Source organism: Lontra canadensis, unplaced genomic scaffold (genome assembly GCF_010015895.1).
Source record: "Lontra canadensis isolate GAN:19392208 unplaced genomic scaffold, GSC_riverotter_1.0 scaffold20, whole genome shotgun sequence".
Classification (NCBI taxonomy): domain Eukaryota; kingdom Metazoa; phylum Chordata; class Mammalia; order Carnivora; family Mustelidae; genus Lontra; species Lontra canadensis.
The window spans coordinates 15,519,863-15,544,248 of NW_022631014.1; the positions used below are offsets into that span (position 1 = coordinate 15,519,863).

A 24,386-nucleotide genomic window follows, 5' to 3' on the forward strand; every position below is an offset into this window, starting at 1 on the left:
AATCATTTAAAAGTTTCATGCAGTGTAAGAATTTTTCAAACTGCGGTGCGCTGGAGCATAGTAGGCTCTGGCATGGTAAAATCTATGCTCAGATCCTGGCAGTCCAAGTAAACCGGACAGAGACTTGTTTCAGCCTTTCTTGTTTTTAGAAATACAGCAACAGTTGCCTGGTAGGATCAGCAATACAGTGAAAGTGCTTGGCAACTGACAAATGCTGTATGTATGTGCCCATTTTTTACTGGATATATTTTTACCTTCACCTGGGACATTTACTGTTTTTTCAGAATTAAGGCTCATATTTGGAAAATAATTTGGAAAGTAGTTCTTAAAAATGGAGGGTGAGTTTTGTAGATTGTCTTGTCTTTTACTTATAGGTGAAAGAACTGAGAATACATATGAACTAATACACCTTTTTTCCTTTTCAGGCAATTACTGTCTTAACTGAATTAATTAGGGAAAATTTCAGAAACAGTAAATTAAAGCAGTGCCTCTTACCAACCCTTGGGGAGCTGATCTACCTTGTAGCCACCCAGGTGAGACCATCTGATTAACTCTATTGCTGTTTGACCTGTTTTGACACATCCTGGCTAACAAGTGTTAATATCCTATAAAAGTTGTTTTGACTTTGCCCCTTAGAGCATACCTAAGGAACCTTGGGGAAATTTTTACCTCTGAAAGAGGTTATCATGTTTTTCAATCTCTCTCTCTCCTTGTCTGTCATGTTCCCTCTCTCCCAGTGCCTCCCAGAAAGTGTAGGAAATTCTCAAGCCATATTTAAAAACCAATCCACCCAAAGTCCCCCAAACTACTTTCTAGGTTGCTGCCATCATTGACTCCTTTAAGAGGAGACCATTGGTTCTCTGAATATAAAAGCTTCATTTCAGTTAAAAACACTACTTTGTGCAAATAGAGCTCTTAACATGGCCATGAGAGTTTGTATCCACAGAATTTGACTTCTTATTTCTTAAATTACAATATGGAAGTGCTATTGAATTCAATAAAGAAAAATTAGTATTTCTTTAGTGTTTTTTTATGAATGTTATTACATTGATAATGGTAAATTATGAGTTATTCATTTGATACTGATTTTTTTCTTTTTTTAGTTTCAGAGGTAGAATTTAGTGATTCATCAGTTGCGTATAACACCCAGCATTCATTATATCAAGTACCTCCTGAATGCCCATCACCAATTATCCCATCCCTCCACACACTTCCCCTCTAGCCACCCCGTTTGTTTTCCTAGAGTTTAGCATCTCTTATTGTTTGCTTCCCTCTCAATTTTCATCTTATTTTATTTTCCCTTTCCTTCATGTTCATTGGTTTGTTTCTTAAATTCCACATATGAGTGAAATCATATGGTTTTTATCTTTCTCTGGCTGACTTATTTCGCTTAGTGTAATCCCCTCCAGGTCCATCCATGTCAATGTAAATGGTAGATATTCATCCTTTCTGATGGCTGAGTAGTGTTCCATTGTATGTGTATGTATACCACCTCTTCCTTATCCATTCATCTGTCAGTGGACGTCTGGGCTCTTTTCATAGTTTGGCTGGTGTGGAAATTGCTGCTATAAACACTGGCGATACTGAGTTTTAAAGAAGTACTGGTAAGTTGTAGTTGATCAGGAGTTTCTTTCACTGTATTTGTGATATTTTGAGTCCTAGATCTTGCTCAAATGTTGTATAACTTGAGTATCCTTAGTATCTAAATTAAGCTGACTTACTAGAAAAATCATTTTAAGACAACTACTGTAATTGCTGTAAAACATCAGTATTTAAATCATTTAGCTCAATAATTAGTAGTGGTAGCTGGTACAGCAAATCTGTCCTCCTTATTCTTTTTTTTTTTTTTTTCCCCATAAATGTCTTGGCTATTGTTGGCCCTTTGCATGTTGGAATCAGCTTGTCCAATTCTACAAATCATTAAAAGAAATTGCCTTGACTGTGCAGATCAATTTGGGAAGTATTGTTACCTTGATAATTTGGAGTCTTCTGCATATTTGGAATTGTACTGAACCCATATGTCAGTTAGGAAAGTATCCATATGTTAATGGTATTTTGTCTTCTAGTGCATAAAAATGGCATTCCATATACTCTATTTTTAGAAATACTTTCATTTAAGTTCATTCTATTCATAAAAACTTCTGTACATCTATCTTTGGTTGAATTTGTTCTTAGGTAATTTTATATTTTGAAGAGACAACACATTCATGAGGCTAGAAAGCTAGAAGTCCAGAAAGGTAGATGGGGGAAAGTGGCTTTGCTATTTTTCTTCCCTATGTGTCTTGTTCCCCAGTCTAATCATATCCCTACTTGTATTCACAGAGTTACTTTTGTCTGTATGAGCAAACAAATGTAGGTTCTTATTTTGTCTCATTTTTATGTACCAAGTAGGACAACTTGCTTTTTTCTCTTAATAGTTATACACTCTTTAAAAAAATTTATCTGAAAGAGAGAGAGCATGTATGAGCATGAGTAGGGGGAGAAGCAAAGGGAGAGGGACAAGCAGACTCAGTCCCTGAGTGTGGAGCCTGATGCGGGGCTCCATCCCACAGCCATGAGATCATGACCTGAGCCAAAGGCAGATGTTTAACTGAATGAGCCACCCAGGCGTCCCAATAGCTGTACACTTTTAAGAATAGCATATGGAAATACATACACTGGAGTTATTTCTCAATTAATGGATATATTTCTTAATCAGTGCTTAGGGCTCCCTCCTCCCTCCCTGTTATCCTCTTCTTGTCCCAGAACATTCTCATGGGTGCCAAGTTTGATGAAAAGCAGTTTTACTTTATCCTCAGCTTGAGTCCCCAGGGCCTTGACATCAAAGCTCAGACTGACCAAGTTCTGCAGGCTCTCAGAGTCAAAGCAAACTTTCGGTGCTCAGTTGAACTCTCACACTTGTGGTTATCTAAGGTTTGGTATGATTCTTTGTTTTCCTGTCAACATCTCTGATGCATTGTAAGGATGTCCGAATACAAGGTGTTGCTTTTATCAGAAGAGTGTTCAGATACCTAGTCTTCCATCTGATCCGGAATGAGAGTCTACTTTAATTCTTTTTGCTGTTATTCCTTTTTAAAAGTTATTATCTCGAGGCGCCTGGGTGACTCAGTGGGTTAAAGCCTCTCCTTTCAGCTCGGGTCATGATCCCAGGGTCCTGGGATCGAGCCCTGCATCAGGCTTTCTGCTCAGCGGGGAGCCTGTTTTATCTTCTCTCTCTCTTTCTCTGCCTGCCTTTCTGCCTACTTGTGATCTCTGTCTGTCAAATAAATAAAATCTTAAAATTATCTCCCCCTCCAGCTTAATTGAGATATAATTGGCATGCAGTCAACTGCACATGCTTAAAGATTACAGTTTGATCAATGTTGATATATGTATACACCTGTGAAACCATCACCACAGTTCAGATAATGAACATATCCATCACCTCTCAAAGTTTCTCCACATTGTCCTATAGACTAGTTTGTATTTTCTAGAATCTTATAAATGGAATCATACAGGATCCTATTTCTGTTTGCTTCAAAAAGTAGATCTAGAGAATCATTTTCTTTGGTACGTGCTTTAATTGGATATAAGATAAGGCTATTTTAATAAAAGGATGGCTCTGTGGCATTTGAATACAACTTAGGATGGCAAACTAGAAAAGGAGGGTATGTCCCTGGATCCATGAAAATTAATAACTTTTCATGAGATTTTTGTGGAATTGCCACTTTGAATATATGTGAACCGTAAAATCTTAGGTCAGTGCTGATGTAGTGAGACTGACCTGAAGTGAGAGTGTATACTGTGTATAATACAGAGACTTAAGCCCTGTCCTGTTGGCTCTCTGGGAGCACTCTAAGGTGACAAGCTTGAGGATGGAAGACCAGAGGAGGTTTTGCAGAGGATGGTAGGAGGTGATACATTTACAGTTTATGTATTTTTTTCTTTTATCAAGAATACCTCCCACCTTGAGCCCAGGTATTCCTATTTTGTCTTTTTTTTTTTTTTTTTTTTTTTTTTTGTTGAGCCATTAATGATCTTTCACCTGGACTATTGTTGTAAGAACTCTTAGATGGTCTCCTTGCTTTATTGTGTTTACTGCAGTCTATTTTCCAAACATTAGCCAGGATGAGCCTGTTAAAAACACAGCGTCCCTCCTCAGAGCCCTCCAGTGCTTCTTATCTTGCTTGTTGTCACTGCCAAATCCCACCATTTGCCTTGTTGGCCCTTGTGGGCTGCCTCCACAGTGCCTGGTTGACTTTAGCTCTCACTGATGTCCTGCTCTCTTCCTCTTCCCGCCATATTGACCTCCTCACAGCTCTTTGAACCTGGCATGCCACATTCCTGCCTCAACACCATTGCACTTACTGTTCCTCCTGCTTGCAGTGATTTCACACCCTCCCCCGCCTAGAGGTTTGAGTTTTCTTTGTTCAGAGCCCTTCAGAGAGCCTTTTCCCAGCTCTGTGCAATATGAGATGGACCCTGTCTATGGTCTTCCTCTAGCTCCTTACCCTGCTCTGGTTTTCTTTATGGTAGTCCTCACCATCTTGACTGACTTGTCTTGTTGGTTCCTCCTCATTCACCTACCTCTTTCTTTTCCTCCTTTCCCTTCCTCCTCCTCCTCTTCTTTCCCCACTAAGCATTATTAAAGCAAAAATTTGTCTTGCTCATAGCTGTGTGGCTCTTCTTCAGAAGAATTCCTGGCACTTCATAGGTGCTTTTGTTTTTTATTTTATTTTATTTTTATTTATTTATTTGACAGACAGAGATCACAAGTAGGCGGAGAGGTGTGCAAAGAAAGAGGGGGAAGCAGGCTCCCCACTGAGCAGGGATCCCAATGCAGGGCTCGATCCCAGAACCCTGACACCATGACCCAAGCTGAAGGCAGAGGCCTTGCCCTCTGAACCACCCAGGCGCCCCTGCAGGTGCTTTTATAATGCATAACTTGCACCAAGACCAGGGGGACAGGAGGGAAGTGAGCAAGGAGGCAGGGCTGGAGAGACCTGCCAGGGCATGTTCAGGAAGGACTCCTTGCCTGAGTTGGATGTGTCTTGACCCTGTGAGCAAGGGGAAATCATGAAGGCTTTAAAGAAGGGAATCGACATCATCTAGTTTAAGTGCCAAAAAGATGACTGTCTTAAGATGGAGAATAGATTGGAGAATGATAAGAAAATATTCTGAAACTAAATGTGAGTAAACAAAGTAGGAGCAAAGTTAGGAGTGAGAAGAGGGTGTTTCAGGGAAGAGAAAGTCTACAGCACTGATGTAGTCTATGGTCCATGAAGGAGGACTGAAAAGAACCTGCTGGACTGAGTGACATGGAAGTCACCGGAAACTCAGCAAGAGCTATTTTAGGTAGTTACTTACTTTGAGTGAGGAAGTCAGAAGGCCTCCAGGAGTGTGCTAAAGTTTTAGCAGGAGGTGAGGAAGCTGGGAAGGACAATGTGAAGCCAGAATGGTTGTGAAAAGTTGGCAGGAGTGCAGGGGGTCCTGTTTGGAAGATGGGGACAGTTAGCCTATTCTAGCAGAGATGGAAAGGACCCAGTGGACAGGACTTTGAAAATTTAGGAATGGTATGGGATAGTCCATAACTTGATGACCCTGGAGGATGTGAATGGGATCTGAGCCCACCTGGTGGGGGTGGAGGAGCCTCTCCTTGTATAACCACTGGGTGTAAGTTACAGATGGCTTCAGGTATAGGAACGCTGGGAGCTCTTTTCTCATGATCTCCATGATTTCTGAGGAGGGGGAAAGTAGGTGCAGTGGTGGGAGGATTCTAGGTGTGAAGCCTTCCTTTTGAAGAGGGAATTGGTCAGAGAGGGTTGGTTCCGCAGAGTGATACTGATGGTCCCTGGGTTTGGTGACTTTAAGTCATTCGTGGACTCTGTGTTTCAGGATCTGCCCTCTATGATCCCAGCTGCCTAAATGTGGGCCTGGAGAAGACAAGCCAGTGGCTCCCTCCAGGGTTGGGTTCCGCAGGGAAGGGAAAAGGGGATGTCAGAGAGGGAGGTGTTCAGGCTTTTGGCAGGAGCAATTGGATGATAGACCAGGGCATCTAAGTGGCCGGGAGGTAGGGTAGGTGATAGATTCCAGAAAGATTGTGGTAGCTGTTTTGAATAACTGAGCTAGAAAGGGGGAAAGTTGTGTTTGAAGTTAAATTGGGTGCAGAATTAGTGATTTTTAAGATGCAGCAGCAGCTTGGGATGATAATGTCTAGATTATGACTGTGTGTAGGTTTTTTTTTTTTTTTAAAGATTTATTTATTTGAGAGACTGTGCATGCGCACGAGAGCATGGGGGAGCAGAGGGAGAAGCAGACTCCCCGCTGAGCAGGGATCCTGATGCAGGGCTCAATCCCAGGACCATCATGACCTGAGCTGAAGGCAGATGCATCACTGACTGAGCCACCTAGGTATCGCGACTGTGTGGAATTCTGTGATTAAACAAGGATATGGTTTTAATCAGTCATAATTCTCATCGTAAGTGTAAGAAACATTTTGATCAGTAAGGTACCAGTTCTAAAATTTGGATAATCTTAAAGAAATATTTTCTCTAAATAGTAACTAATTTCTTTTGCTTTAAAGAGATTAATTTCCCCACTTTTCTGTGTGGTCCCCAATTTATTTTTTGAAGTTATTTGATACATTGCAAGAGGGTTTTAGGGGTTATTACCCTAATTTGGTTCTTCTGAGAGAATCATTGCTGATATCATTAACACCTGTGGACCTGGGGTGCCTGGGTGGCTCAGTGGGTTAAGCCTCTGCCTTTGGCTCAGGTCATGATCTCAGGGTCCTGGGATCGAGTCCTGCATCAGGCTCTCTGCTCAGCAGGGAGCCTGCTTCCCCCTCTCTCTGCCTGTCTCTCTGCCTACTTGTGTTCTCTCTCTCTGTCAAATAAGTAAATAAAATCTTCAAAAAAAAAAAAATACCACCAAAAACCTGTGGACCTGCTAAAACCATCACTCATTTTTGTTTAGCACATTGTCTTAGTAGGTAACATACTCTTTTACTTGTACTTAGGGGTTATCCTGAATATTCCTCAGAGCTGTGTATTCTGTGCTTTCAAATCATTTCAGATAATGTAATACCTTTTAGGTGGGAATACCTGTATTATCAGCTACAGTTACCAATAGAGTAGTTTCCCTACCAGCTGGATCATATTGTCATTTCTCACTTCTTTTCGTCTGGCTCCTGGGGAAGGGGTCCGATGAACATCACCATGTACACTCTGATGAGAAAGAAATCCCTTATATATACATCACAAAATGGTAAAAGACCTCCTACCAAGGTCAGAATTGTCAGATAATTAGCACTCCTTTATGTAGAATATTAAGAAATTTTAGATAGTTTGTGTATTTGAAATGGTCTTTTTCTTGAACGGATTAATATCTTTTGTGCTGTTAGCTTCACTGCCTTTCCTTCCGCTTCATTTTAGGAAGAAAAAAAAAAGAACCCTAGAGAGTGTTGGACTGTTCCCTTGGCCGCATACACAGTGCTAATGAGGTGCCTTCGGGAAGGGGTAAGTCTCCTTTGTTGTCCTCTGTAGACACCTGCCATTGTAATAACCCTTCAGGCACTGTGTGCGGATTGTAGCCTGCAGCGGTGCAGGAGCTTGTCAGCCCAGTATTGCTCCTGAATTTCAATAATCCCAAAATGCCGCCGTGAGCAAGTAACCTACAGCAGAGCACGTGTAAAATCCAGCTAGCTTTCTCCTTCACTTTTGACAATGTCTTGCCTTTTAAAAGATGATAACAAGCACAAACAATGTAAGTAGATTTTTACTAACATGTTCTCAGTCCTCTCCTGCTTTTAAGCTTATTGAGACACCAGTTTAGTAAGTCAGGGGTATGCAGGGGACTTTTCTGTGAGCCTCAAAAGCCCCCTGATTATCTTGTCAGGTTGCCATTTTGCAGTTCAGGGACAGGAAGCTTCCACTGGTACCCATGGATTTTTAATATTAAATAGTATTTATTTCGTGATTTTTTTCCCCCCAATTTATTCACTCTCCTCATGCTCTTGTTAGTGCATGAAAAATCAGCCAGCTGTCCAACCAACTGACCAGTATATGTAGTTCCTGTGTGTTGCTGTGCAAAGGATTTGGTAGCTGACCCAAAAGGTTTGCAATTTGTGTTGGCTTTAAACCATTTGACATGGCTTCACCCAAGGCAAAGCCATAGGCGAAAAACATTCCTTAAGGAATGAAAAAAAAATATGTCACAGTAAACATCTTCCTTTTGAGTTCATTACTTGCTGCGTGGTATGGAAGTGGAATGATGTTGCAAGTGTAGAAGAGCTCTGCGAGGTTTGCCCCCCTAGTGATCCAGAAGTGAAGCTTGAACACTTCCTAGTCTGTAGGGTTGGATGTGTTGTCAGCTGTTGTTAGAGGATATGAATAAAGCCGGTAAGTCATACTTTATCAATAATATGAGAATTAAGTCCTGTTTATCTGTAGTCCCAAGATATGTTTCAGTTTATCATTCAAGGCCTCAAGCTAAGCACATTTGGGGGCACACAGATGAAGAAGGTGAATATTCGCTTTACACGCTGATCCCATCTATTGCAGGAGATAAAGATAAAAATATAAAGTGGAATATGTCGAGTGAATAAATATGAACAAAATTTGGGAACTCAAGGGAGAAAGGAGTCTTCTAGAAACTTCCTTAACAGTGTAAAGAAATTTTAACAACTTTGTATTTTAATTTTTAAAAGTTAGATTAATGTGTAGTAAAAGATGATTAGTTCTAGTCCATGGAGTTGTATCCTTTAATTGAATATCTTCTCCCCATCCCCTGCTGTGTTTATCATTGTACATGTAGTATGAAGATTAATGTCTGATATCCATGTATATTGTTATTAAATAATTATTAATTATAATGACATTTTATATTTTAGTAGCACATGTACCTTTCAATGTCTTGGTATGTATGACAGGTCTTGTGTATTTTTCATGAAGAGGGAGGGGAATCCAGGACTCTATAACTTATGAAAATTTTATTGTCTATCTGAAAAGCAGTTAGATATGTGCTTGGCACACGTGCCCCTTGCTTTTCAAAAGTTCATGTTACACTGCTTCACTTTTACAAAAGACCCACGTTAGCACTTGTTTTCTCTAATTGAAAGAAATGGGAAGAGGATTTCTGCTTCTATGAAAAAAGGTGAAAAGCAAAAATAGCATTCAGATTTGTTTTGCAGCAAGTTGTTACACAGGCAGGCCTCCCCCTGCCCTGTAAAGCAGGGAGAGCGGCCCTGCCATGTTTCTTCCTTTCCCTGGAACTCTACTCAGCATCTCAGCATCAAGCCACCATGGCTTTGAACCGCGGTGTCTTTGAGTGTCTGGGCTTTGTCTGGATGTATTATCTTCATCCATTAACAAGATGTGTCCTAAGATATCAGAGAAGCCTGAGAGAAGTTATTTTTGGGGTCTGGGAATACTCAAAATCTTGTCTATTCAAATTAATGTAATTGCTCTTCACTTTACACCATTGGGGCTTAGAAAAGTTTTCACAGGAACACGGTACTTTTGGATAGTGGGGGAAACCTGAACTTTAACTTTGTCTCTGTAAAAGAGATAAAGTAAGGGATGATTATATTCTCCATAAAAATAGGTTTCTGTCTTTACAAAAATAACTCAATTGTAACAGTTCTTTAACATAATAGGTCTAATGTCTTTAAGACATAGTTGAGGGTAAATAATTTTTAAGCCTCTTATCTTCAACAATTAAAATCTTTTTTAGGTAGGAAAACTGTTTTCCCAGCACCTACTGTTATTTCTGAATGTAGGTTCTTTTTTGTGAAATATACATCATAAACAAAAGCACATGTGAAATTTTTGTGTATGCTTGTATGTATGGCTAAAAGCACACACTTTGATATACCCACTCTTGAAGGAAATAAAAAGGGCTGGTGGCTTATAGAATTTTTCTCTGTCCCTCTTGAATTGCAGTTTGCTTTTTCTTTTACGGAGTAGCCACTATTCTGACTTTATGATAAATTTTCCCAAGTTTTTTTTTTAAATATATTTTTTTTATTTGACAGAGATCACAGGCAGGCAGAGAGGCAGGCAGAGAGAGAGGAGGAAGCAGGCTCCCTGCTGAGCAGAGAGCCCGATGTGGGGCTCGATACCAGAACCCCAGGATCATGACCCGAGCTGTAGGCAGAGGCTTTAACCCACTGAGCCACCCAGGCACCTCATCCATTTTCTCCTAAAAGCTTTATTTTCCCTTTTTCTATTTAGAACTTTAATCTGTTTGCAGTTATTTTGTGCGTGTGGTGCTATGTATGGGTAGTTTTATTTTTAAAAGTAATATGGATATCTGTTCTCCTAGCATTATTTAATGAGAAGGTCACCCTGTCCCCACTGCTCTGCAGTGTTCCCCTCTGTCATCAATATCTCTTCCTGGGCTCTGTTGGACTATTATCTGTCTCTGTGCCATACCATCCAAATATTTTCTATTATTTAATAATTTTTAAGTGTGGAGCCTTTCCCTACTAACATAATCTTTTTTTTTTCTTTAAGATTTTATTTATTTAAGAGAGAGCATGTACATGAGAGAGCATGAGCACTCGGGACAGGAAGAGCGAGCAAGAAGCCTGATGCAGGACTTGATCCCAGGACCCTGGGATCATGACCTGAGCCAAAGGCAGACACCCAATCAACTGAGCCACCCAGGAACCCCAACATAATCTTTTTCAAGAGTTTGCTATTTTTGTTCCTTTCACTTGTGTATAGCTTTTACAGTCACCTCTTCAGGTGCACCTGTTGGGATGTTAAGAATATATCTGTAAATAAATTTGAGGAGAATTAGTTGATATTAGAAGTTGGAAGGTCTACTCAGTGAGAAGACTTATAATAGGAAAATGATACATTTGATTGAAAAAACTGAATTAAGGAAACTGAAGTTTCTTTGAATTCTTGAAAACATTTAGCTAATGTATTTATTGCTTAAGTTAACTCTCTCAGATGTAGGTCTCATTCTTTGCAGCTAACATTTCTGAGACCTATATGATGTCCTAGCTGGGTACAAGAAAAGTAAAGATGAATTAAGACACTGCCCTCCCTTCATTTTTTAGGAAAGAGAGAATTATTTTTTACCTCAGTTCTGTGTGTCTGCCTTTTATTGTTGTTTTTGTAACTTAATTTGCTGTGGTTTCTTTGTGTAGTCACTAAGACATTTCCGGCTGTGAACTGTTTTCTCCCTCTAGTGTTAGCTGTATCTCACTAGTTTTGACATATAGTGTTTCCAATGTTGCTGTTTTATTGATGGTCCCCAGTTCTCATTTTAAATTTGTCCTCACTCCAGGGTTGTTTATGAGATGGTTAAAATTTTTCAGGTGGGTAGGATTTTATTGCCTTTCCCCTCCCTTTGTTAAAATAGCGAAGTTGCATTACCTTATCAAGAAAGTGGTTTGTCCGGGGCACCTGGGTGGCTCAGTTTTTAAGCATTTGCCTTCAGCTCAGGTCATGATCCCAGGGTCTTGGCATTGAGCCCCACATCGGGGTTCCTCCTCAGTGGAGAGCCTGCTTCTCCTTCTCCCTCTCCTAGTCCCCCTGTTTGTGCTTGTGCATGTGCTCTCTCACTGTTGCTCTCTGGCAAATAAATAAATAAGATCTTTAAAAAAAAAATCCCCAAAACGTTGTTTGTCCTATTTCTCTTTGGATGAAAAAAAATTGTGGTAAAATACACATAACATAAAACTTAACCACTTTAACCACTAAGCATATAGTTCTGTGATATTGAGTACATTTACATTGCTGTGCTATTTCTTTTGTTTTAAATATAGTGAGATGTCCTTATTGCCTCACTGAACTGAGTTTTTTTTCTCCATCAAAACTTAATAATGTGTCTTGTTGAATATGGGCCATTGGTTATGGGCCTGGTAAAAACCAGGGTTTTACCTCTTTTCTTTCTTTTCTCTAATTTCTGCATTGGGAAGAAAGCAGTATAGAAATTTTACTTCATTTTAATTTGATATGTAGACTTCTAAGAAGCCAATTTTAGTTTTAAATTATAAAATTTTTTTGTTCATTATGCATAGAAAATTGGCTTTGCCATGAGATATTTGTTAAGTGTTGTAAGAATAAAGCATTTTTAAATCAAATACATTGAGACACTGGATTAAACAAGGTTGGACAGTTTTGGTCTTTTTTAGTAATTTTCAGAGCTTATAATTATGACTCTACTTGGGATAGTGTATACAACATTTTCAAAGCAATTTGCCCACAGACCCACCTTACCCTATGTCATTGTGGGATGCACTTTGGGAGAGGAAGCTATGAACTGACACAGACTATTGGGAGTTTAAGGTAGTTTTCAGTAGGTTTTCTCTAAAGTTATCTAAAATATTATGACCATGTTTTCCAAACAGCAAACCTACTTTCTGAACATGATTTCTGTAACTTTTAACAATGGTGATAGAGATGCGAATTATTTATTTTTGTCCTTGTTACAGTTGTCAGTACTTAGGTGGAGAGAGGGGAAATATTTAGAATAAGAGACATGTGGTGGGCCACAAAAACAATAGGAAGGTCTGGTGTGACTGTTGAAAAAGGAGTATGGCAGTATGGAAGGAAAGGTTTTCATGACACTGACTGACTTTAAGAATTGGGGCTAGCATTTCAGAGACCTTGAGCTGGGAGACAGAGGATGTAAATTTCAATCCCTCATGTGCTACTCTTTAGTTGTTTTATCTTGGTCAAGGTCTGGGTGCCCCACCTGGTGGTATTTCTTACATAGGAGGGCACTTGTTCTTGATGATCTTCCATGAGCTTCTGAGGTGGGCCCCTTCTGAGTCTGACAAATTTCCCTTCCGTTTCTTTGACCTTTATGTTTGCATACAGTAGCAAGGAGTAGTTCTCTCTTTGGGATCATTGCTGTAATGATCTCAGGAGTATTTGGCAATGAACTTACATGATGTATGTTTTATATATGCGTGGAATAAACAGGATGAGAAAGGTGACATTTCTCTGAGGTGTTTGTTTTAATCCGGGTAGGTAGCAGCCCATTTTATAACCCAAAAGAAGCTGGAAATAGGTCCTAGACAATTTTCACATATTTGGAGGAAAAGATTAATTCGTGTATTTCTATTTGATCAACCACATGTTTTTTGATAGCCTGTGTAATAGTCTGCAATAATTATAGGTGCTAAACTGACATGGCGTAGGTTGTAGTTAAAAATATGAGGTTAAAAAAAATAAACTGTTGGCTTTATTGTTTTATTTCTGAATAATATATTTTCCATAATTTTAGAGTAACAAAATTATTTTAAGAAAAATTTCATTTTTTAACTAGAGCTTTTTTTTTTTTTAAGGAAACTGTGGTAAAACGATTTATGTGTTTAATTAGAAAAGACTGGGCTTGAATTAGAATGAAGTGCCAGAGATCTTAGCCATTATATGTATTATCTTTGAAATGTTTTAGACAACTAGGGTTCCTAAAACAAAGAGAAATGAGTTAAAATTCTTGGTCTTTGACAAAAGTTAAAATTTTTCTATATTTTCTGATTTTGTTATTGTAACAGTTTATTTCATCCTCTAATGAAGAAATATGTGTGCCTCAACATCCGGTTCTTTCTCCGTACTCACTGCTCTGTTGGCATTTCTGCAGTGAGACTGGGCAACATGTATGTGGAATAGAAATGATCCAGTGTTTTCTTTAGTACTATCCATGATTTTTTTTTTTTTTTTTTTTTTATCTAAGTATAGTATACTTTATTATACTTAGTGCTCCCCAAGCTGGGGTGGATGGAAACTGTGTAGAAGTCAAGAGATTCTTAGTGTGTTGGGGGAAGAGTTGGGGCAAGGACTCCTCAGCAGCTGAGGGCCTCTCTTTCCTCTTGCTCTCATGGGGGCTGGGGTCCAGAGGGCTCTTACTCCTTGGAGGCTGTGTGGCCCATAAAGTCCATCATCTGGTTGTTATAGCTGAATTCATTCTCATATCAGGAAATGAGCTTGATGAAGCAGTCCTTGAGAGCAATGTCAGTCCCAGCATTGAAGGTGGAAGAGTGGGTGTCACTGTTCAAGTCTCAGGAGACACCTGGTCCTCAGCCCAGGATACTCTTGAGGGTTCCCTCAAGAGTATCACCTTCTTTATTAACTTCTTGATGTCATTATATTTGGCAACTTTCTTCAGGTGGCAGGTCACATCCATGACTGACATGTTGGAGGTAGGGACCTGGAAGGTCATGTTTGTGCGCTGCTTAATCAGCCCAGGGATGATCTTGCCTAGAGCTGTGGCAGTGCCAATAGAATGTTCTGGGCAGCCCCTTGACCATCATGCCACAGCTTCCCAAAGGGGCTGTCCAAGATCTTCTGGTTGGCAGTGATGGCATGGAGTCATGAGTCTCTCCATGATGCCAAAGTTGTGATGGATGATCTTGGCTAGAGAGGCCAGGGAGCTGGTGGTGCAGAAAGCATTGCTGTCAATCTTTAGGGAGTTGTCATACTTCTGGTTCTTGCCCATCACAAACATGGGGACATTAGCAGAAGGGGGAGAGATGATGATCCTCTTGGCCCCAACTTTCAAGTGAGCCGAGGTGGTGCCTTTTCCTTATCCATGGTGGTGAAGACCTCTTTGGACTCCAGAACATACTTAGCACCAGCATCACCCCATTTGATATTGGCAGGATCTCACTCCTGGAAGATGGAGATGGACTTTCCATTGATACAAGTTTTCTGTTCTCAGTCTTGACTATGCTGTTGAATTTACCATGGGTGGAATCATACAGGGACATGTAGACCATGTAGTTGAGGTAAATGAAAGGGTCATCTATGACGACAGTATCCATTTTGCCAGAGTTAAAAGCAATCCTGGTGACCAGGCACCCAATATGGCCAAATCACTTTACTTTCACCTTCACCATCATGTTTTAGGGGTATGGCTGGCACTGCATCAAAAGATGCAGCCATCTGTTAAATGGGAAGGAGCAGAGAGCCACTATCCATAATGTTTTGAATGCTATTCAGTAAAACGCAGAAGGGCTTACTAAGTAAAATAAGGTGGAGTTACCTAATGTGTTTTGAAGTGAACCTTTGAGAATGATATGAGGAAGTGATCCTAAATTAGTACCAAGTGAGATAGACCAGCTTCCAGAGATGTGGTGTAGGGTAAGAAGCACAAAGCATGGCATTTTCCATGCAAGGGTGAGGTTGCATCTCCTCTCCTCCTGTGGCAGGTAACTTCACAGGGGAGGCTTCAGAGTTTGGCTTTGCTAAGTTCAGTATGTGAGAACTGGTGAAATATCAATTGTAATATGTTTCAAGGATTTATATTGGTTGGATTTCTGTGTAAATTTTCACTTTCATTTGACTTATTTTTATCCCACTACATGCTTTGCACTGTTAACAAATCCTATAGCTCTTCTGTTTCTTACTCATTTAATACCTTTCCTTAGAGTTTTTCTATTTATCTTTTTATTAATATTTTTAGCTTATGGTATTATGGTTAGAGGAAATGGAATATGTATGACTTCAGTCCTTTAGAATTTGTTGAGACTTCTTTCATGACTCAGTATGTGTATACTCAGGGGAAAAAAAGCGAATTCTGTCATTGTTGGATAATATGTTTTTTTCTGTCCATTAGGTCAAGCTTATTAATCTGTTAGGGATATAAATCTTCTGTATCTATGCTGATTGCTTCTTGTCTGTTTATTTTATCAGCTATTGAGATAGGTTTGAAATGCCTTCTTTGGTACATTTGCAATTTTGTATTTTGCCTTTATGTATTTTGAATATTAGTTATTAGATATATAAAAATATATAGATTATATTTCCCTTGGCTTATTGAAATTATCATTATCTTGTTACTTAAAAATTCACCAGTATGGGGTGCCTGGCTGGCTCAGTTGGCCGGGCATGTGACTCTTGATCTTGAAGTCATGCTTTCAAGGCCCATGTAGGGTGTAGAGATTACTTATGAATAAATAAAACTTTAAGAAAATCACCAGTAATGCTTATTGGTCAAAGCCCATTCTGTCTTAAATTAATTTAGTTATACCATCCTGTGCTGGGTTACATATGACTGGCATATCTTTTTTTTTTTTCTTTTTTAAAGATTTTATTTCTTTATTTGACAGATCACAAGCAGGCAAAGAGGTGGAGAGAGAGGAAGGGAAGCAGGCTCCCTGCTGAGCAGAGAGCCTGATGTGGGGCTCGATGCCAGGACCCTGGGATCATGACCTGAGTGGAAGGCAGAGGCTTTAACCCACTGAGCCACCCAGGTGCCGGAGAAAATTAATTCTTATAAACAAACAAACAAACAAAAACCAGGAACAGTCTATAAGACACCTTCATGAACAGAACTGGAAGGAAACACACTTCGCATCAGTTTGTAGGGATATTCCATCCTCCTGGACCAACAACACACAATGCCAAGGGGTGGCTTCCTAAGGCCCACAGCTGGCTGAACAGAAAAAGCCCTAAAATGCCTACTTCAGTTTTGATCCCAGTGTGCTCCTTAAGTTTCTGAACCGTTGTGAATATGTATATACATGGAGAGTTACCTATTTTAAGAATCTAAGGTTTTTGAAATTCACTATCAGCTTATTATTAGAGGTGTATCCATACCCTCTTGCCTTTATTTATTTTTACTTTTAAAATTTTTAAATTTTTAAATTAACATATAATGTATTATCAGCCCCAGGGGTACGGGTCTGTGAATCGCCAGGTTTACACACTTCATAGCACATACCTTCCCTAATGTTCATAACGCCACCACTCTCTCCCTACCGCATTACCCCCAGCAACCCTCAGTTTGTTTTGTGAGATTAAGAGTCTCTTATGGTTTGTCTCCCTCCTGATCCCATCTTGTTTCATTTATTCTTTTCCTACCCCCGAAACTCCCCACGTTGCCTCTCAACTTCCTCATATCAGGGAGATCATATGATAATTGTCTTTTTCTGATTGACTTATTTCGCTCAGCATGATACCCTCTAGTTCTATCCATGTCGTCGCAAATGGCAAGATTTCATTTCTTTTGATGGCTGCATAGTATTCCATTGTGTATATATACCACATCTTTATCCATTCATCTGTTGATGGACATCTAGGTTCTTTCCATAGTTTGGCTATTGTGGACATTGCTGCTATAAATATTTGGGTTCATGTGCCCCTTCGGATCACTACTTTTGTATCTTTAGGGTAAATACCTAGTCGTACGAATGCTGGTTGTAGGGTAGCTCTATTTTCAACTTTTTGAGGAACCTCCATGCTGTTTTCCAGAGTGGCTGCACCAGGTTGCATTCCCACCAACAGTGTAGGAGGGTTCCCCTTTCTTCGCATCCTCGCCAGCATCTGTCATTTCCTGACTTGTTCATTTTAGCCATTCTGACTGGTGTGAGGTGATATCTCACTGTAGTTTTGATTTGTATTTCCCTGATGCCGAGTGATGTGGAGCACTTTTTCATGTGTCTTTTGGCCATCTGGATGTCTTCTTTGCAGAAATGTCTGTTCATGCCTTCTGCCCATTTCTTGATTGGATTATTTGTTCTTTAGGTGTTGAGTTTGATAAGTTCTTTCTAGATTTTGGATACTAGCCCTTTATCTGATATGTTGTTTGCAAATCTCTTCTCCCATTCTGTCAGTTTTCTTTTAGTTTTGTTGACTGTTTCCTTTGCTGTGCAAAGGCTTTTTATCTTGACGAAGTCCCAATAGTTCATTTTTGCCCTTGCTTCCCTTGCCTTTGGTAGTGTTCCTAGAAAGAAGTTACTGGGATGAGGTCAAAGAGGTTGCTGCCTGACTGGTATATCTTTACCATTCTCTTATTTTTAGCCTTTCTGGTGGAATAACTATTTTTTTGTTGTTGTTTGATGTGTCTCTTTGCTGTATTAAAAATTTTTTTTTGCTTTATAGGTTTTCTTTAGTATTTAGTCCATTTATATTGTAGTTGTTGGTATAGTTGTCTTTATAGCTACTATCTTATTTAGTGCTTTTGTTTTTTCTCTTTTGTTTTTATTTTTTTTCTTTATTTTTTTTTTTTTTTTTTAAATAATTCCTTTTATTCTTTTAGTAGTTATTCTCCTAATCTTGTTTTTCAAAATCTATTATTTCTGTGAATACAATTGCAGGGTGACAATATTTTTAACAATTAAAGATATTGTTTTAGTGTCTTTTGATTGCACTTGTTGCTGTTAAGAAATTAGCTGTTAGAACAACTGTGGCTCTTTTGAAAGAGATACTCTAAATCAAGTGAGGATCTACTTATGCTTTTAGCTTTTGGACTTCCCCTCCTGCAATATCCTTTCCCTAAGAGACACCTTCAGCCCCCAACTCAGATCAATGAGGGGCCAGGGAGATGGGAGAGCTACTTTTTCTTCATCTCTGTTATACTTGGTTATAATACACTGGAAGCTCTAGCTTTAATTGGGGCTGGGTTTTCATCTAACTTCTAGTTTGCATGGGCCCTCACCTTGCCTCTCATTCTTCTTGTTCATCTTATCAGACAAATGCTCTCAGTGTTAAACATCAGCTTGAGAGCTCTCGGTACCTCTCAGGGTTCTTGCCTATACAGTCACTGGCCTAAGAATTTGCTACTAGTTAGTTCATTGATTCTTTTAAGAGGGTTTTTTTCATATTTTTTATTGAGCATTTTTAGTTGCTTTTAGAGGGAGAGAGTTGTCCAGATATCTAGCCCACTATATTTCAAGACATAGAAATCCTATTCTATTGAATTGACTAGACTGAATGAGTTACTAAAATAGTAAACCAAACAAAATAAACTCCAGGTACCTGGAAATCTTTAGAAAAAAGCTCATGGTTTTACTAAATCAACAAATGTGACAATAATTAATGTCAGTATTTTAGATGTTAATTTTGGTACTCTTTTTTGGAAAAGTAGGCATGTAGACTAACATTGGCAGCAATTTTTTTTTAAGTCTACCCACCATACATTAGAATTGCTAACATTATTAAAAAATAGTACAGCTCTTCAATAATAAGCCTAGTCATCATAGGCTTATTTTCATAGGATAATTTTTAATCATCATAGGTTTTATCCTCATAATATGATGAAATAGGTCTGTGATTTGAATGACAGATAATAGTGCAATCCAGTTATCCCTTCCAAAGAGTTAATTAAGCAGAAAATAGCACCAATCTTACTGCTTACATCGTGTCCACAGGGGATTTCGGAGGGACTAGGATAGCTCATTTCAGGTAGTAGCAAGTTGAATTGGCCTGACAGCCTCACTGAGTTTATAGAGCACTGAGATGACACATGGCTCCTTTCCAACCTAAGTGCTAAAGTAGTGGTGGTTTTCCAGTCCTGGGAATGAGTCCTCTAGGAATTGACTGACAGTTGTGAAGGAAAGCACATGTTAAGGTATTTGAGAAGGTCCTTCCCCCTCTCAAATTGCACTTTCCCCCTACATGCAGGTCAAAGGTTCAGAACCTAATGAGAAGACACAGAACAAGGCATATGGGACAAAAATAACATACGTGTATGTACTGAGAGCTAGGGAGGGTGGAAGATGTAGCTTATTATTTTTGGATAAGTAGGCTCCCTTATATTGCACTCCCATGTTAGGGAATTTTTACACTGCCCAGGTACAGCTTCACTCTCCAAGTGGAGTACCCATTTACATAAGACGTAAGATGGGGAATATGAGAAGACAGCTCTGTGTGGTTGGGGCTGGGCTCAAGGAGAAAGGGGCAGGAGTTGAACTGAGTAGTTAGGCATGCTCAGTTTATTCTTTCCATAATTGCCAACTAGGTGTAGCATTTTATTTTCTCTTGAGTAGAATTAATAAAGGAACAGAGGGAGGATGAACAGGTTATATAAATTTATTCTTGCCATATACAAGGAAACATCAGGAATGGGGAGGAAGCAATGAAGAAGTTCAGGTATCTTTAAAGCTTTTTTCCCCTAGCAGCCATACAATTTATACTCTATGATATTAATAATAGGAAGAAAAACTAAAATGTTAAAATATGCTACTTTTTATGACCTAGGTTAAGTGTCCATGTATGTTGTTTAATTTCCAAATTGCCTTGTGTTTTATTATTTTTATAAATGCTCAAGGATGTATAGCTGGTAGAATGTAAAATAATGGTGCGAACCTAGATCTAACTCTTTGTCTTCTTTTTTTTTTTTTTTTTACATTTTCATGAAAAATACATAATTTTTTGATTGAAAAAGTAATGTGTACTCTTAACAATTCAAATAATGTAAACATGTCCTAAGTAAAATTAGTGGACCCCACTGCCCCCAGCTCACACATACTATACTGTTAACAGGTGTTGTATCTCTTTTTATGTCTTTCCTTTACTTATATACACTTATATATGTATATTTTCTTGTTAAATAAACATGGGATTACATTATGCATACAATTTTTAAGATTTTATTTATTTGACAGAGAGAGAGACATAGCGAGAGAGGGAACATAAGCAGGGGGAACTGCAGAGGGAGAGGGACAAGCAGGATCCCCACTGAGCAGGGAGCCCAGTTCGAGGCTTGATCCCAGGACCCTGGGATCATGACCTGAGCTGAAAGCAGATGCTTAATGACTGAGCCACCCAGGTGCCCCGGCATACAATTTTTAATATAACTTTCAAATTTCAATTGACATATAACTTACATAAATTACTCAGATATTTAGCGTGTATGTATTGCAAATATTTTCTCCCAGTCTATAACACTATGAAGCATAATGGTGTTATTATGGGTAGAAATTTATTTTTTATGGGGGTTACTTTGCCAATTTTTTCTTTTATGCTTAGTGCCTTTTTTTCCTAAGAAAGCTTTCCCTACCTCGAAATAGCCAATACATTCTTTATGATCTCGTCTAGAAGCTTTTTTGTTTTAGCTTTTGCATTTAAGTCTGTGACTCAGATTAATTTGTAGTATAGAGTTTCATGGGATGTTTTATGGTTCAGAACATAGTCCAACATGGTAACGTTTTGTGTGATCTTGAAAAGGACATTGTGTTTTACTTCTGTTGAATAGAGTGTTATATCTGTGTCAAAATTGGTTGATGGTGTTATCTTTCTATATCCTTACTGAGTTTCTGGCTGCTTATTCTGTCAGTTATTGAGAAAGATTTTGGAATTTCTCAGCTAAAGTTGTGGGTTTGTCTATGTACTCTCTCAATTTTATGAAGTTTTGCCTCAGGTATTTTGAAGTTCTGTTGTTAAGAGGCATACATAGTTAGGATTGTTATATCTTCTTGTTGAATGAGTCTTTGTGAAATGACCTTTATCTATCCCTAGAGATACTTTTTGCTCTGAAATCTACTTTCCAGAAATAGTATAGCTCTTCTGGCTTTCTTTTGATCACATTAGCATGATATATATTTCCCATTCTTTTATTTTTAACTTGTGAATTTATTTATAAGGGGGTTTCTTGCAGATAGCCTATATGTGAGTCTTGTTTTTTAAAAAATCTAATTTGAGAATCTCTACCTTTTAATTAGTATGTTTGGACTTTTATATTTAGTGTGATTGTTGAAATAGTTAGGTTTAAATCTGTCATTTATGTTCAGTTTGTCCACCCATCATTTTGTTTCCTTTTTTCTTTTCCTGCCTTCTTTTGAAATTGACTTTTAGATGATTCCATTTTATCTCCTTTATGGGGTTAGTACTCTTTTTTTTTTTTTTTTTTTTTTTACAGTATACATCTCTAACATATTACAGTTGACTTTCAAGTAATGATACATGGATTCATACAGATAAGAACTTTGTATAAGAAGCTTACACCAGAACTTTATATAATGTTATACAAATTTATATATCCTATATAAGAAATCTATATAAGGCCATTACACCAGAATATATCTAGTACTCCATTTCTAGCCTATTATTGTACATTTTACTTCTACATGTTTTGTTTTTTGTTCTATATACATATTTAAAGACTTTATTTATTTATTTGACAGAGATCACAAGTAGGCAGAGAGGCAGGCAGGCAGAGTGAGGAAGAGTGAGGAAGAGAAGCAGGCTCCCTGCTGAGCAGAGAGCCTGATGTGGGGCTCAATGCCAGGACTCTGGGATCATGACCTGAGTTGAAGGCAGAGGCTTTAACCCACTGAGCCACCCAGGCACCCCTGTTCTATATTTTTTAAAAGATTTTACTTATTAAAGAGCACACATGAGTGGGGTGGGGGAGGGGCAGAGGAGGAGGCAGAGGGGGAAACAGGGTGTAGGGCTTGATCCTAGGATCCTGGGATTATGAGCTTAGCTGAAGGCAGATGCTTAACGACTGAGCCACCCAAGCGACCTGTTGTACCTGTTGTTGTACCTGTTGAGGTACAACTGACACAATTTTAAGATACTTAAAGTATACATAGTGATAATTTGATCTATATATAAATGGTGGAAGGATTCCCCCACTGAGTTAATTAAAACATCAATCACCTCACATATTTACCTCTCTTCTTTTTTGGATGAGAGCATTTGTATTCTACTCTTTAAGTAAATTCCAAGTGTACAGTACAGGGTTGTCGACTATAGTCACAATGTTTTACATTAGATCCTCCGACCTCATTTATTTTATAGCTGAAAGTTTGCACCCATTACAAACCTTCCCTATCCACCCCCACCTTTATCTTTGTTTTTGAGAGGTATTGTTGTTGGATATACATTTGTAGGTTGACAGTTACCAGTCTTTTTTTGTTTTTTTCCTTTATGTTTTAAAGATACTGCTCCACTATCTTCTGGCTTGCATTGTTTCTGATGAGAAGTTTCCTGTTACCCTTATCTTTGTTCCCCTCTACATAATGTGTCTTTTTATCTTTAGTACTGTTTTTAGCAGTTTCAGTATGATGTGCCTTGGTGTAATTTTTTTTTTTTCTTGATTCCTTCCCACTTGAGGTTCATTGAATTTCATAAGTTGAGAATTACTAGTTTTCATGAATTTAAAAAATTTCAGCCTATATTTCAACCTTCCACTGCTCTCTTGACATCTTTGGGATTTTATTGTGCATACATTAGGTTGTTTGAAGTTGCCCTATAGTTCACTGATGCATTGATGCTCTGTTCCCTTTCCCAGCCCCCAGCCTTCTTTCTGTGTTTATTTTAGATAGTTTTTATTGGTAATTGCTATGTCTCAAATTTCAGTAATCAAGTTTCCAGAATCTAATCTGTTAATCCAACTCAGTATATTTTTCATATAAGACTCTGTAATGTCTGGCCTTTTGATTTGAACCATTTTTATATCTTCTATTTCACATTTTATCATGCTCATGCTTTCTTCTTTCTTCTTAGTGTATAGACAATATTTATAATAGCCATTTTAATATTTTTTTTCTAAATCCATTGTATGTTTAATTTCTAACTAAATTTTCTTCTTAGGAGTCATTTTTTGTAAGTTTCTTTGCATGTGTGGCATTATTAATGGGTGCCAGACATTGTACTTTTTATATTGTTAGGTGCTGGAGTCTTTGTATTCTTTGTTGAAAATTTTTCTATTTTGTAGACACCTGGCTCGCTCAGTTGTAGGAACATATGACTCCTGATCTGAGGGTTGTCAGTTCAAGCCCACGTAGGGTGTGGAACCAACTTAAAGATTTTTTTTAAATTTGTAATTTTCTTTTATTCCTTTAAATACTTTGGTGGTTTTTCTTGGATCATTTAAGTTATGTAGAAACAGTTTGATCCTTTTTAAAAATATTATTTTTATTAACATAATTATTATTAGCCCCAGGGGTACAGGTCTGTGAATCATCAGGCTTACATTTTTCACAGCACTCACCATAGCACATACCCTCCCCAATGTCCATAACCCAACCACCCTCTCCCTACCCTCCGATCCCCCAGCAACCCTCAGTTTTGTGAGATGAAGAGTCTCTTATAGTGTCTCCCTCCTGATCCCATCTTGTTTCATTTTTTCCTTCCCTGTCCCCCAAGCCTCCCCACCCTGCCTCTCAAAGTCCTCATATCAGAGAGATCATATGGTAATTGTCTTTTTCTGGTTGACTTATTTCGCTCAGCATAATACCCTCTAGTTCCATCCACGTCATTGCAAACGGCAAGATTTCATTTCTTTTGATGGCTGCATAGTATTCCGTTGTGTATATATACCACATCTTCTTTATTCATTCATCTGTTGATGGACATTTAGGTTCTTTCCATAGCTATTGTGGACATTGCTGCTTTAAACATTTGGGTACACGTGCCCCTTCGGATCACTACATTTGTACCTTTAAGGTAAATACCCAGTAGTGTGACTGCTGGGTGGTAGGGTAGCTGTATTTTCAACTTTTTGAGGAACCTCCATGCTGTCTTCCAGAGTGGTTGTACCAGGTTGCATTCCCACCAACAGTGTAGAAGGGTTCCCCTTTCTTCGCATCCTCGCCAGCATCTGTTATTTCCTGACTTGTTAATTTTAGCATTCTGACTGGCGTGAGGTGGTATCTCACTGTAGTTTTGATTTGTATTTCCCTGAGTGATGTGGAGCACTTTTTCATGTCTGTTGGCCAT

The 24,386-nt window shown here is 38.6% G+C and overlaps 1 protein-coding gene across 1 annotated transcript in view; it reads left to right on the plus strand.

Moving 5' to 3' along the window:
- The window catches only part of ULK4 (unc-51 like kinase 4), a 583,110-nt gene that overhangs the window by 79,103 nt on the left and 479,621 nt on the right, over nucleotides 1-24,386 (plus strand). Inside the window, exons 18-19 of the mRNA XM_032861108.1 lie at nucleotides 426-533; nucleotides 7,413-7,496. Coding sequence (XP_032716999.1) covers nucleotides 426-533; nucleotides 7,413-7,496 — 192 coding nt within the window. The remainder of the gene's footprint in view (nucleotides 1-425; nucleotides 534-7,412; nucleotides 7,497-24,386) is intronic.